The 14,203-nt window shown below is 32.3% G+C and overlaps 1 protein-coding gene and 1 long non-coding RNA gene across 11 annotated transcripts in view; one reads left to right on the top strand and one right to left on the bottom strand.

Moving 5' to 3' along the window:
• The window catches only part of LOC135841682 (uncharacterized), a 73,941-nt gene extending 60,142 nt beyond the window's left edge, over positions 1 to 13,799 (bottom strand). For 7 of the 9 annotated variants that reach the window (XM_065358786.1, XM_065358787.1, XM_065358792.1 and 4 more), the window contains exon 1: positions 3,485 to 3,613. In XM_065358786.1, coding sequence (XP_065214858.1) covers positions 3,485 to 3,598 — 114 coding nt within the window. In that variant the 5' untranslated portion in view covers positions 3,599 to 3,613. Of the gene's footprint in view, positions 1 to 3,484; positions 3,614 to 7,923; positions 8,021 to 13,540 lie in introns of those variants that run through there. The other 2 variants (XM_065358790.1, XM_065358789.1) reach the window with 2 other exon arrangements.
• LOC135841687 (uncharacterized) overlaps positions 1 to 14,203 on the top strand; it is a 122,260-nt gene that overhangs the window by 61,535 nt on the left and 46,522 nt on the right. For both annotated transcript variants that reach the window (XR_010557974.1, XR_010557975.1), the window contains exon 3: positions 12,052 to 12,143. This is a non-coding gene — a long non-coding RNA (uncharacterized LOC135841687). The remainder of the gene's footprint in view (positions 1 to 12,051; positions 12,144 to 14,203) is intronic.

Below are 14,203 nucleotides of genomic sequence, written 5' to 3'. Positions count from 1 at the left end.
TTACACGATACAAAACAACCTAAGTGTTTAGTAGGCATTGGAGCGTAACCGAGGTTTGTCATGAAAATTCAAGCGTAGGTTATTTCCTTTCTTTTTCATCTGGTGGCTCATGTAGTCGTATATTTTTCGTGAACAGTGTTGGTATAGTTATCTCAGTTGTAAAATAAATTTCATCTGTGGGATACTGTGAAATAGGAATACTAAAAGAATATATAGTCGTGTTTCATCTTTCCATAGTACCCAGCAATTTAGAGAAGATTGATGCATTGTTATTCTATGTAGGTTTATGTAGTGTACCTAAGTATAAATTTGTAATGCATTATTTCTGAACAATAAACCCTGTTTTATACCTGCTGAAAATTGATCTAAATACGTATTAAAGCCTTGGTAAAGAGTATTTTGTAACTTACCGAGCTGCGTATTCCAATTCGAGGATTTTTACAAAATTTTAACATTATACACCAGTTGACTTTGAAATACAAATTAATAATGAAATAAAACGAATAGTTATCGTACATAGTCCCTTATGATCGCATATCAACATACGAGTGATAAAATTAAACGCCCCTTACGATAAAGCAGCATGCATTACATAATGTCAATCGTCTAATGTCTTTTTTCTTTCTGGAAACCTTACAAATATGCAAGTTACTTCCTTTAAGGTTTTCCGAAAAAATGAATGTTTTAAATTCCATTGATAAGAAAATTAGGTAACTTTTAGATTTTTTGACACATAATGGTTAAATCCTCGTGATTTTGATTTTGTAATAATTTTTTGGAAAATCGAAGAACAATGCAAAAATATGCCTATTGTATAATCGCGTAAGCGCATTCTCTGTCAATTTCTTAAAAATTTGAATTGAAAACCTACAAACGTCGAATGTTGTGGTTGTATGTATCAAGATGTTTACTTGTATAGTCGAGAACGAGGAAGGAGGAATAGGGAAGGCAAAATTCATCCTTTAAATTGCGAAAACACCATTTTTAGTTTAGAAAAACTGATTTTTGATGGGAAAATCCATATCTCAAGTGTATAGAGATTAGGCTGAGCAGGTAAGCTATAAATGTGTTTCAATGTTGATCTGAGTACCTTCAAATGAAAATTTTAAAAAAGATTTGAAATGAGCTGGAAATTTTGAAAATTGGATTCGGCGTGGGACAAAAGTACAGAAAGGCTACTAACTATGTTCGCTGTCCTTTTGCTTAAAAAGTATCTCATTTTGAACATTTTTCATTTTCAAAAATTTCAGAATATTATACATATATTGCCATTTTTTTAAAAATCATCAATGGGTTGATGAGAGGATGAAATTTTGTATCCTCCTTTTTATAATTCGATGCTAATGCAATTGGTTTTCAAATCGGGAGCACTGGATTGGGTTTTGGTTTAGAATCGTTTTATAGAAAAAAGTTGAAAAAAAAGCAAGATGTTTACGGATTGAATAAGTCGAGCTCGAGATTCAAATTTAAGTCAAAAAAGTCTAGAGAGTTTGTTATTCTGTATAGCGTTGGAAAATATTTGTTCAACCATTGAAAAACTTGATTACTTCACTCGGGCTTTGATTTTTGTCGGGTATCTACTTTTGAGTTACTTTGACAAATTTAGTTTTTGGATCACCCTCTTTTTTTAAAGGTGTTAGGAGAGAGACTCGAGTAATCAAACGGTAAAAAAATTTGAGTAGATCCCCCCCCCCCCTCCACAATGAAAAGAATAAACCGAGGAAAGTGCGATTTCAACATTTTTTGGTAGCCGAACACTCAAATTTTGAGAGTACATGGAGAGTGGAGAGATGCGGTAAAAATGTGAAAAATGCTTTACCTTTATTTTTTAAAGAGGATTGAGAAGGAGTATTTGTGAAACACTGTGCTCAAGGTCTTATAGAAATTTTTAAGATGTCTTTCAAAAGTTCTTCATTTTTATTTACGTATGAAGATTTTATCAGACTTCTTGTTTTTAAATTTTGAAACTCATCTTGAGCAATACTTATCAAGAGAAATGTGCAGTTGACTACTTTCGTTGAATTTTACGCGATTTGATAAAATTTAATGTTGAAAATTGTCAGCTATAATGGATTTTGGTTTTGAATCGATGTCTTATTAGCAGTTCAGCTAACTTCATCAATATTACAGAATATTGTTATACCGCCAACCAAAAAAAAAAAAAAAAAACTTGCAAAAAGAATTTTCAACAAAAATCTGTTCATTAAGTAACTTCAATGAAAAAATTCATGATATCAAAACATCGCCAAGCAATTTTCATTCAGCAGTTGTGATCAGGAATTGATATGGAATTTAAAATTAGTTTGGTACTTACTGAAATAAAATATCCATAAATTTGAGAACTGAATTGAAAAACCGGACCGATAAATTCCGCCGGCGCTTGGCCCGGTTTTTCAATTCTCTCTTAATGAACCAATTTGCTTGAGATTTTGCACATTGATAGTGAATATGATGTAGATGACCCTTTTTTATGGTACAGCAACCAATTTTCATTTTTTGCGTGGTTTAGGAGGAAAAATGGAAATAGTCATCACGAAATTTCATGCTTAAATTTCCGTTGACAAGGCTACAGCCTTTCCAAATGAACTGATTTGCTTGAAATTTTGCACAATGATGGCGAATATAATGTAGATGACCCTTTTCTACGGTACCGCGAAAAATTTTCATTTTAGGGGTGTTTTAGGGGGGAAAGAAATTTTAAAATTGAGAAAAAGGGGGTCAAAAATACTTTTTTTTCAAAACTGACGTTGTATCTAGAAATAACTCATTAATTTACACCAGTGTACGAAATTTGTCTTGAATTGGTTCAGTAGTTTTCTCTTGACACGAAGATTAGTGATTTCAAAAATTACCCCAAAATGCTAACTTTGGGTATTCCAATCTACATCATTTTTCACCGTAGAAAGTTTGTAAGCATACCAAATTAAAGCTCTCGTTGATGCCAACAACATATCAAAAAATCAGATTCGTGCGTGTTTTTATTCGCGAGAAATTCATCATCGAAAATACGCTTAGTTGTTCAGAGAATAAAAGCAGTAAGTGGCCGGACTGTCAGCACGTTTGGTATTATCGTTTTTTGTTTTTTTTTGTGTTCGTTTTTTTTCTTGCTTGGCGGGGCAGTCCGACCGGACTGCTTGATTATTGTTGAAAAATAACTGTAGGTGGAATTTTTCGGTGTTGTTTCAACACCAGTTGAAGTATAATTTTTTATAGGTATTTTCAGTTTGTTTGTAAATCTTTTCCCAGAACATTTAGCACTACCTTCTTTTACCAAAATATGAATAAGTTGCTGATTGAAGTTCTGTAAAATGTTCTACTGAAACTCAATTTTTATACTTTCAGGTAAATAAGAGCACGTTCCCAACTTTTGGGATGGACATATTTTCACTTTAGTAAATTATCAAACAAATTTTCGTCTCGACAAAAATTGATAAAAAAAATTCTAAACTGAATGAAACTCTAAACATTTAAAATATGCTTATACCTTTGTATGATGCCTTGATGCGGTCAAAATTTCAGCCAATAAACAATCGCGAAATCTTCTCGACGAATAATGTAAATGCTCATGAGCATCAGATAAAGTCACAACGCGAACCATATCGTCACCGGTGATGTTTTACGAAAAAAAAAAATATGTAAAAAAATTACGAATAACGCGTAAAAGAAATAAATGTCATTGAAAGGTTTTATAACTGTCGTTGCATATTACTTAATCTATTATCGATTTTACACAATAGGTCAGTATTAACGCACTGTTCACCATTAACTTAGCCATAAGATTCCAATATATTCGTATCAGGATACTTATTCGTCTTCAGGGGTTCGAACTGGTTTTGAAGATGGTCCATTATAGGTAGGTACTAATACTGCATCGTAACTGGTGGTAAATCGCATACTCGTATGTACCATTTTCATTTTGAAATAACATATCCATGTGCGAACACCGTTACAAAATTACGCGAAATTGCATTCGTAAAAGTGTCATTTTTATAAGTAGGTACATAATGAACGTCCAACAATATACTCCTAGTGCATCGTACTCAGTTTGGAAGTAGAAGTACAGGTACTTTTCCAATATCAAACATTCTACCATCATGATTAACCGTAACGTATTATCAACAATAATACAATGCTTCTTCAAGTCCTTGAAATGGTCTTCGACGAAAAAAAAATACTGAATAAAGAATTCACTTGGACCAGGTTGCCAGATTTTTTTCTAAAACCAGGTCGCCATTACTTACGTTCTATTTCAGTGGCTTTGGCTTTTGATATGGAAAATTGTTTTTGAATTTTCATCTTATCGAGCTTGAGGTGTTGAATGGTCGTTGATCTTACTATAATTAAAAGTACATTGTTCGATATAATACATAAATTGTCTCGATGAATGAAGTGCATAGATTCGCATTATGTAATTTATCAATAGCTGTACCATCTACGTTCATGGGTTTAAAAACTGGACAGTGATAACTATAGGTGTCAATTAATACGAAAAGGTATATTGGCTAATTTCGCTTTTGAGTAGTACATAACAGATTATTTATTCAAATAAATATGACGAGGAATATAAGCTGAGAAATAATTTCTGTACATTTTCAATACAGCTTCCCCATCTATGAATCAAATTTCAACTTTTTAAGAATTCCCAGAAGTAAGTAGGTATTAAATACATGTCTGAACCGGTTAGTAAAACTCCGCAATGCAGATCACAGAATCTACCTGTACTCAGTACCTAGGACCTACCTACTCTTACTTTCCTCTCATAACCAGCAAAGCATGCCTATATTCCAGGTACACGGCACTTGTTAAAATTTTCAAAATTATATACTTGTATTGGTTGCAATTCGAAACACACGAACAATGGCAGCCTCAAGCAAATCGATTTATTTTTACAACAAACCCATACTTCAGATACGTAAAACGAAGGTCGTGTAGAAAAATTCGAAACCGATTCTAGTAGGTAATTTTCGAAGTGTTCAACGACCCGATGTACCATGATATCGCTGCAGCAAAACTACCGACAATTTGAACGTCAAAAAAAAATGGTACCTAATTTTGATATGCTGCTTGAATGAAAGAAATACACTAGACGAAACACCGGTTAATAGGATTATAACGTTTGATGGCCCGAATTGATACAAGCAAGACGATTCGATACGTGATATCTTAAATAGGTGTTTAAACCATATTGTTACAATGAAAAGAAAACCTAGGTCAACTCGAATGATGTAATAATCATTCGCAGACGGCATCAAATTATTAAATTACACGAGTGATAAGAATTTTTATGTTGTGTTATTTGGCATACATTGAATTGTCCTTATAATCGTATGGATTTCTTTCATTAACTGTGGTGCTGCTTAAAACTTATAGGTAAGTAAGGTACCCACTACCCACTAGATTTTTTTAATAGAAAAATGTGGGTGTAGGTACGTGTGTTTCATTTTTCATCGCATGGGATCTAATGATATCTGCATGCGGTTATTTTGTAAGATGAAGAGAATCAATGCAGAAAATGAAAAAACGCCGGTATTCTGTTCCATCCCACCTATGCACTGCTCAGTAGTTACCTATTTGTACAAACTTTGTGCATAAAAAAATTAATTCCCTGCGTTTGACTATGGGAAAAATATAGGCGGAACCGATTCCAATATCATGACACTTTGATAACTATCAACTAGTTATAATACAAAGAAATTGAACGACATGCGTGCATTTTTATTTGTGGAAGAGGAAACTGTCGCATTAAAGCGCAATATTCTAATAATTTGACGGAAAAAAATGAAAAAATTTCATGATTTGAACTATGAAATTCGTTAGAAACTATGCTGTTTTGAAATATACGAATATATGTGCTTTGTAAAAATTTCAATTACACAATTTTATCAAGAGAAAGGAAAAAATTCTACAAATATTTCGAAAAATCAGATACCTCGGCCTACCTACTTGTTTCTTTATAGAATAATATTTACCAATAATCGACATTGGCCCATATAGACGGAATAGATTTCATGACATTTTTTGGAAACTGAATTTTTAAAGTGTTGCTGGAGGCTCCAGAAAGGCTTGAAGTCACTTCCAGTTGACTCAGCGTGTCAAAAACAGGGTAAAAAGAAACTGATTTCTGGTGTTTTTCATCATGCAAGAATAGGTAGATAGTGTAACGTAACTGTACAGAAAGCGAATTACAAATTTTTGTATCATACTTATTTGACTATTTTTTTGAAATTTTTTCCCGCAAAATTTGTAAAACTGGCACAATTTTTTTCGGTGCATGATATGCAACTCATGGACATGCAGTTTTCAGTTTTTTTTTTATTTTTTAATTTCATCATGAAATAAAACGCTCTGTTTTACATTTTGTTCGTGAATTCTTGGTAGTACATACTACATGTGTAATATTGTGTACATAACAATATTTTAGTGAAATCGCCTAGGAATTGATTTTCTCTTTAAAGCAACACCCATATCGTTAGGGAATATTTTTACGTTTTAGAGGATATTTTGGCATTTTCTAGGGGATATTTAAGCCCATATATTTAAGAGTTTTTTAGGGGAAGAATATCCGAGCCCTGCTAATTAGCATTCAAAAACATACTCATAGCCACTTTCTGATTTTACTAGCTACATTAAGTACGTCCAGTCCACGAAAATGAAATTATCTCGCCAACATCCCTCCCTGTTCCAATGTACTTAGATAATGCTGATTAAACTTTCTTTACAAATTCAAACTGGTCAAAATAATGAAATACCTGCGTATCATTCTCCTACTGAGAAATCGATTTACTATCCATTTATCACGTTTGATGATGAGTTGCCTATTTGTAGGTCAGAAGGCGTATAGATATATGCGACGATTCAAGAATATTTTGATAAATAGCATTTTTTCCTAAACTGTATCATTGTTTTTCATTATTAGAGTAGGTTCTGAAAGGGAGATTATTTAATTTTTAAAATTAATTTTGTGTTACCTACATTTATTTGTGTGTCACTTTTCGATGAGCTTGATTATTTTTGAATACGTAGGTAGGTAGGTACTTTATGGAATATTGAAAATGAAATTTTTGTACTCGAATGTGGGTACAACTACATAAGTACACTCTGCGTTCTGTTTCTTTTCTTTCTTTCTTTCTTTTTTTTTTTTTTTTTTTTTTACCAAAGAAAGCCAATAACTCGTTAATTTATTCAACCTTTTCGACAAACAAAAAAGGGAAAAAATGCTGAAGTATTTCTCAAATAAGCATATTTTAATAAAATAATTCTCGTTCGAATACACTTGAAGTTTTGCATTATTATTACGTACCGGATTAATAAGGCTGAATTGTAATCATTTACTAAAGGTTTTGAACGAATGTTTTGATACTTGTGTATTATTTTAATGACATGAAAAGAGGTACTCATTTCATATGCGACTGAACTTATTAGCTATTTAAGAATTCCTGAAAAATACGAAGTTTTGTTTAATAGATATAGGTCGATGAATATTGGATACTGAACAATGACTAAAAATTCAATCTGGTAACTCAATAGTATGTCTATACAATGTATCTGAGCTAATTATTTTATACTTCTGTCTGAAAAAGGGGCAAAGAATTCGTGAACAATGAACAATGCAAGCAGCAAAATTGAAAAAAATAAACGACGGCTGCAGAAACACTGTAACGTTTTTAAAGAACTGTGTAGGTAGAGGTACTAGGTAGACCTGCTATTATCACTGTATAACTTTTTAGTTGTACTATTATGCGAACCAAAATGTCAAATATGATTATTAATATTTCAGAAGAGTTTTTTGTGCGTGTATCACACATTTGTACAATACCGTGTATTTACTGCCACTTGAAAACGACGGAACATTTAATGCATAGTTTGGTATAATCTCTCTAGAAATAATTGCTCAGTTTTAAGTAATTATTATATTCGTCTTACCGTGCTTATATTAGCTTCATTTTTTATTGATTCTTTTCCTGGATCATTATTTGTTGCTGAGTTATCTTCGCAAGAAGCCATCGGTACTCATTATTACCTAAAAAAAAAAACAAATTTTAGTATTATTCAATTTCAAAATTATTTAGCTGTGGAATAAAACTTCAGCTTTCAGTTCAATTTTCAAAAACAAAACTCAATAGGTAGCTTTTACTTTTAGTTATCAGCTCCTCTGATATGTACTTATTAAGCTTCCGAACTGGACTCACAATTTTTCATTAAAAAAAAAATGTAAACAGCATTAGCCATCCCTCCCTCTTATTATTTGTCAAATTTTAAACAGCGCCTGCTATGGGATGATAGGCAACTTATTATTAGTAAGATCTAACCTTGTTGACTGAAATGTGGTCTTGGTTTTATACCTGTACATCGAATCAGTCTATGTACGTAGATGTATTTGTATACCTATTGATTTCACATTTTGAGTTTTCATATTATAAAAACCAACACCAAACGTACGGCCACAGAAGGAACAAAAGTGCCGCAATGGCGCGTAATTGCGACAATTTATAAAGCGCTGTATGTGTACCTATCTAAATCTTTATTCATTCGATAAGAATGTTGCTTTATTTTTAAATAGCGATTAAATTTTTTTTACCGCTGCAAAAATGCGAACTGGGACGATTTTTCTTACGCATTCCGATTCATTTATTTAGGGATAATTTGTTGTGAAGAGAAGTTTATCCACAGGAGTGAATGATGTCAAAAATCTAAAAATAAAAACATAACAGCGGGAAAAAGATGCTCTTCGTTAATACAGTAACATGGAATTGTAGTTTGCCAAATAGCGCATGCAACTGCCAACCGTTTACGAATGCAAAAATAAAAAAAATATGATAAAATTCATTTTTGTCGCAATGATGCACCGATAGAGAATTCGCATCTTGGGGGTTTTCCCACCGCTTTCGTGCGCAGTTTAATTGGATGATGGGATAATTGATGGGTTCTTAATGGGTTATGATTATATTGAGTAGAGTATTACTCGGATATTTTTTACTGGATTCCTTTTTTGGAAAAAGTATTTCCGATGGTATAGGCTTTTTTAAATTCTTTCAACGGTACGTTTTTGGTATAATTATAACGAAGAAATTCTTTTTTTTTCCTGGTTTGAATGCATTTGGTGTTTTTACTCGATTTTTGGAAACGCTGCAACAGCAACATACAAGAGTGTGTAATATCTGTCACTTATGGTTATGGTGGTATCTAATGAAACGCTCCAAAGACCATTTATAAAGATGCCAAGGGTATACCGAAATTTGTGTCATCTCGTAATTCACTTTTTTCGAATTAATAATATCCCACACTCGTATATTATTTTTATTTACGAAACGAATTTGTAAATTCTAAACATCGTTCGCATGACGTAGATTTATTTTTGAACGTATGCTATGTATTCGTATGTACTTTTCCGCGACCCTTTCGTGTATAAAGATGCGCTTCGTAATGCGTAATTAAAATTTAATGATCAATTGATGGAAAGCTTGCGCGGTAAATTTATGTTTAATGAAGCTTGAGGGCGAATTTTATTTTTACTTTTGCATTCTTATGTTGCACCTATACCTACTATTTACTCACTGATGCTGTACGTATTGTTGAAATGTGAAAATAACGAGACGCACGTGGATTCGTGAATTTGAATACCTACTCATTTACCTATTTTTTTGAGCATCTTTTCAACGTTCAATGTTTTACTACATATATATGAAAATTTATATTTTTTATCACCTGTTGAATATGTTTTCATTTTGATCCGATGAACAAAGTTGTTTACTTAATTGATTATACAATTAACCTAAGGGCTCGTTGCATTTTACCAATATTATACAGAAAGAAAATTATTTCTGATGCTCGAATCTTTCCTCGTCGTATTTATAGTATGTATAGCAGCTACCTAACATTAGAGTGTGAAAAATGAGCATTATCCAACGCTTATTTTGTAAATTGACCCGTAACTTTGACGGTGTGAATACAAGCTGTTGATACTAACAAATGACATGATTAGCATGACGTATTATGTCATTTGTCACCTGTTCTTTTTACGATATCTCATTAAGCCACGATGCGACGACGTATTTTTATTTCAATAATTTATATTCTGATGTTAATTACTTTTCAACGAGCATCCCAGTATAATAAAATGAGTTTTAACTCCAAAAATTTAGGACGGATTGACGAATTTCTCAATATAAGAACTCGTAGGTAAGTACGTTCTTTTACCGCCCCTCTGTTCTTTTCGTCCTTCCTCCGTGAGAGAGGATCAGTTTTTAATTGATCAAACGCGTCAAGTTGCATTAAGTTTTTTTTGTTTTTTTCACCAAATTATACCTAAGAAAATCCTGATCTGGATTGTACTGAGAAAATCATTTTTGATATTTGAGGACCCTAATTTTTCCCCGAAAATCTATTTTCAGGGGTACAAATCATTGAATCTTGAATTTTCAATCATGATTAATCAATTCAAATTCAACTTCTTTATTTTTGTCTGAAATTTCTTGAAAATAATTCTTGAAAAAGATGATTTGTTCCCTACTGAAGGAAAATTTTATACTCTACAATTTATTTTGTTTCTCATTTAATTCGTAGAGTTCGAATTTTTCAGAGAAATTATTATTTTTTTGCTTGGAAAATTTTTAAAAATTAAAAATCTTTGATCGCGATCAATCGATTTGAGTTAAATTTCTTACTTCAGTACGAAATGAAATTTTGAAATAGACGGATGTGAAATGCAGTGTCAAAGTTGTTTTTAGCTGACAATGTGAATAAAATTATTGGGAGGGGATGACAGAAGAAAAATAAAAAATGTCTGAAGAGTAATTTTTCGATCCTCGACTTCTAGCTCAAAATGCAACTCTTCCCGTTTCCTACTTTCAACTCAATTACAGTACATCAATTTTTTTCATTTTTTCCAACAACATCTTTTGAAGTATTTATGGCATATTTAGAGCTTTCTTTCCTGGAAAAATTTCTGAAAATTATTTTAAATATTTTTATTTTTGAATTAATTTATGTGAAGTGAGATTAAATTTCCCTTCATATGAATAAAAACAGGTAAATATAAAAAAGACAGTAGAATACAAGTAGGATCTACTGTAGGTAGGTACCCACTACCCAGTATCCATTTATTGAATCTATCAATCATATGTACTATTGTAACCATGTGAGAAAGAAAAGTAATAATTCAATGTGGAATAAATATTGTAAAATTGAGAAAGTGAGTACACATGTAATATGTAGGTACTCACCTACTTCTTCAAATTGAATGAATTTTATTTAATTTTCGTAATAAAACGTTTAAACAAGTTGTATCCTATTTAAAAGTCAGTTACCGGATGAATGGAAAACACCACTTAATTAAACAGGAGTAGGTAATTCGTTTAAGCTCTAGTGGATTCAAAATTGGATAATCAATTTCCTTTCGACCCATGCAGTTTTTTTTGCGTGAGAAAATGACATTTTCGTTGAAAGTCAATTCTGAGCTAAAGTGAAAAGTCAGTTTAGTCAGTAGGTAGGTAACTCGAATTTATCGTTTCTTGGCGTAGGTATTATTTTCGTTCATTTTCTCAAAATAAAATGAATGGAATGTATATTTTTCCAGCCAACTATATGATTTTAGATTTCGAATTTCAGAGTCAAGTTTATAAAACACGTTTCTTCCTTCATAAAAAAAAAAAACAATCTCCACGAAATTAAATCATCAAATGTGGTTTACACAGAATGATGCACGTGATTTATTACTATACAGATATGAAAAGCCATGTGTGCTGTAATTAAATTGAAAATCAATTTACCTACCTACGTGTATGTACAACATGAAACAGACTGCTTCTGTGGTATGAAGCGGTCATTGAACGACGGATATCAATAATAGTCTATTAATTTGATTATCAAATTTCCGAATATCCACATTAGGTATATGCACCTATTGGTGTAAAATATTGTGCGTACATATTTATATTTAATTAACTCTAGGTTATGATTTGTAAAGACACGACTTTAAATGCATTGTTTTAATTATTCTTTCAATATTTACCAGTCATTCGTGCAATGTTCGTTTCTTTTTATTTGTTTTAGGGCTTGCAAAATAAATATGAAGATATTCCATTGATAATCAAGATGTACTGACGTATTTTGCATGAAATGACAACAAATCATCAAGTACGATTGTAAGTATCTTACGTTTTCACACAAGTTTAATTCGGCATAGAATTATTTTAAAGGCTATCAATCCATAGACCTTGTGTTACTGGTGGATCATTCATAAGATCCTAAATTGTGAAAGGCTCACGAAGCTTTTTTAAGGCTCCAAAGATTTTAAGAATTTAGTTGAAAATTAAGCTCAATCCAGGAGCTGCGAAACTTTGTACATAACTATTTCCACAGGAATTCAGTCAGAAATGATTTATCCCTATATTTGCAGTAAAATCATAAAAATAATGTACTATCTTTTTCACCCCTTCTACTAAAAAATAAATAAAATTTTAAAATAGGTAGCTATACGTTGTAATTTTTGAAAATTTTCGAACATTATAAATTGCATTTTAAAGCTAATGGAAGAGAAAGGAGTGGTAAGGGTTCAGTCAAAGAAATGAAATCTTTACAATATCATATACCTACCATGATTTTGAAATCTAGACACAATATTTTTGGTCTCAAGTCACACCCTTGGAAGGTAGGTGGATGGATGGGTGGGAATTTATTTAGTTTATATATGAGTTCATTTATGATAAAACATTTTCAAGATTACCGATCATATAAGTATTGAGGGATGGTAAGTAATCGATACCTGCACGCTCTCTCATCGTTAGTAGAACCCTGTTTATGACGTATAAACGAAAGCAAATAATTCACAGAGACCTTATCAATTACCGAAATGAAAATACTTTTTTTTCGTGCTGTGCTGCTGAAACGATTGTCGTTTTTTTCGAATGTGGTGCATTACGCATGAGGGTATTAGTTATTGTTTTAAATTGGGGTCGTAATGGATAGGCAAGGGATGTACGTAGGAAGCTGAACGATGATGTCAAATATTCAATGTCCATTAGGTTAATAATAGTCAATCCATCGAAAACCAGCTGCTTTGGTGAGTTGTGATGGTACAACACATGGTACCTACTACCTACTCTCAACTTGACTGAATAGGTTTTTTAGGAGTTTGGATTATCATTTATGTAGTACTCTATATCTAACTATAAGTACTGAGCGTTCATGTAAATAAGTAGGCACCTACCTATATACTTTGAAAAAAAAAATGAAAATTCCAAGAAACTTCTCAACCACTTGCTTATTTATTCTGGCACAATTTTTGTTTGCTTTACGTTCGTGATTATGATATTTCGACAATTCAAAGTCTCTCCCTTCAACGAGTCGATTTTTCCTTGTGTAAGTATTTTGAAAACACGATTAACCAATGAAATAGAATTACTTGGATTCCCCGAGCTACGTTTCTTAATTCAACGATACGTTATGAGAGATTACCATTCAATTTATCGGATATTTAGGTAGGTATAAGTATCGAAAAAAAAAAACTTATGCTTGAAGTTAAAGTGCTTTAAGAACTCACCGTAAATGAACACGAAAGTAAAACTGAATATGTACTAGAACCGAAAACAATACCGAATAATTACACGCGTTAACGAAGCCGGGCGATAATCTTCACGCTGATAAACTGATAGTAAATAAAAGTCGCGGGCATAAGTAAACTAGGAGAAAAACATTTGTCAGTTTGAAAACAGCTGACATTGAAAACGCGGCACAAACGACGCAGACAGACGCTAAAATACTCTTTTACATTGACGCCAACAGACTAAAAATTTACGTCTTCCTAACATCGCCTCATTTTTACTAGTTTTACGATAGAGATGATCTTAATTTTTATTGCACATCTTCACCAGTTTTAGTAGATGATCCGAAAACACGTGATTCGTAGCGTAATACGCCGCGCCCTGCGCCGTGTTCCCTATTCCGCGGCTATTCCCTAGTCCCTGAACTTTTTCGTGGATGAAATTAAGTACTTACGTGTAACCGCACTGTCTAGTCTAGTAGGTATTTAATTAGGTGATTTTTTTTCCTTAATTGATTGTGGGTCGGTTTTAAGTGCCGGTAGGTGACACGTGAAGTTGGCGAAAATCGCGTAATATGGTGTTGAAAATGTATCGTGTACTTAAACCTAATACGTAGTTTCATATAATTTCAGTCGTTTTGGATTTTGGGAAAAAGTTCAAAT

Source organism: Planococcus citri, chromosome 3 (assembly GCF_950023065.1).
Source record: "Planococcus citri chromosome 3, ihPlaCitr1.1, whole genome shotgun sequence".
NCBI lineage: Eukaryota > Metazoa > Arthropoda > Insecta > Hemiptera > Pseudococcidae > Planococcus > Planococcus citri.
The sequence above is the reverse complement of the archived record's forward strand: the minus strand, read 5'-3'. Positions and strand labels throughout refer to the sequence as shown.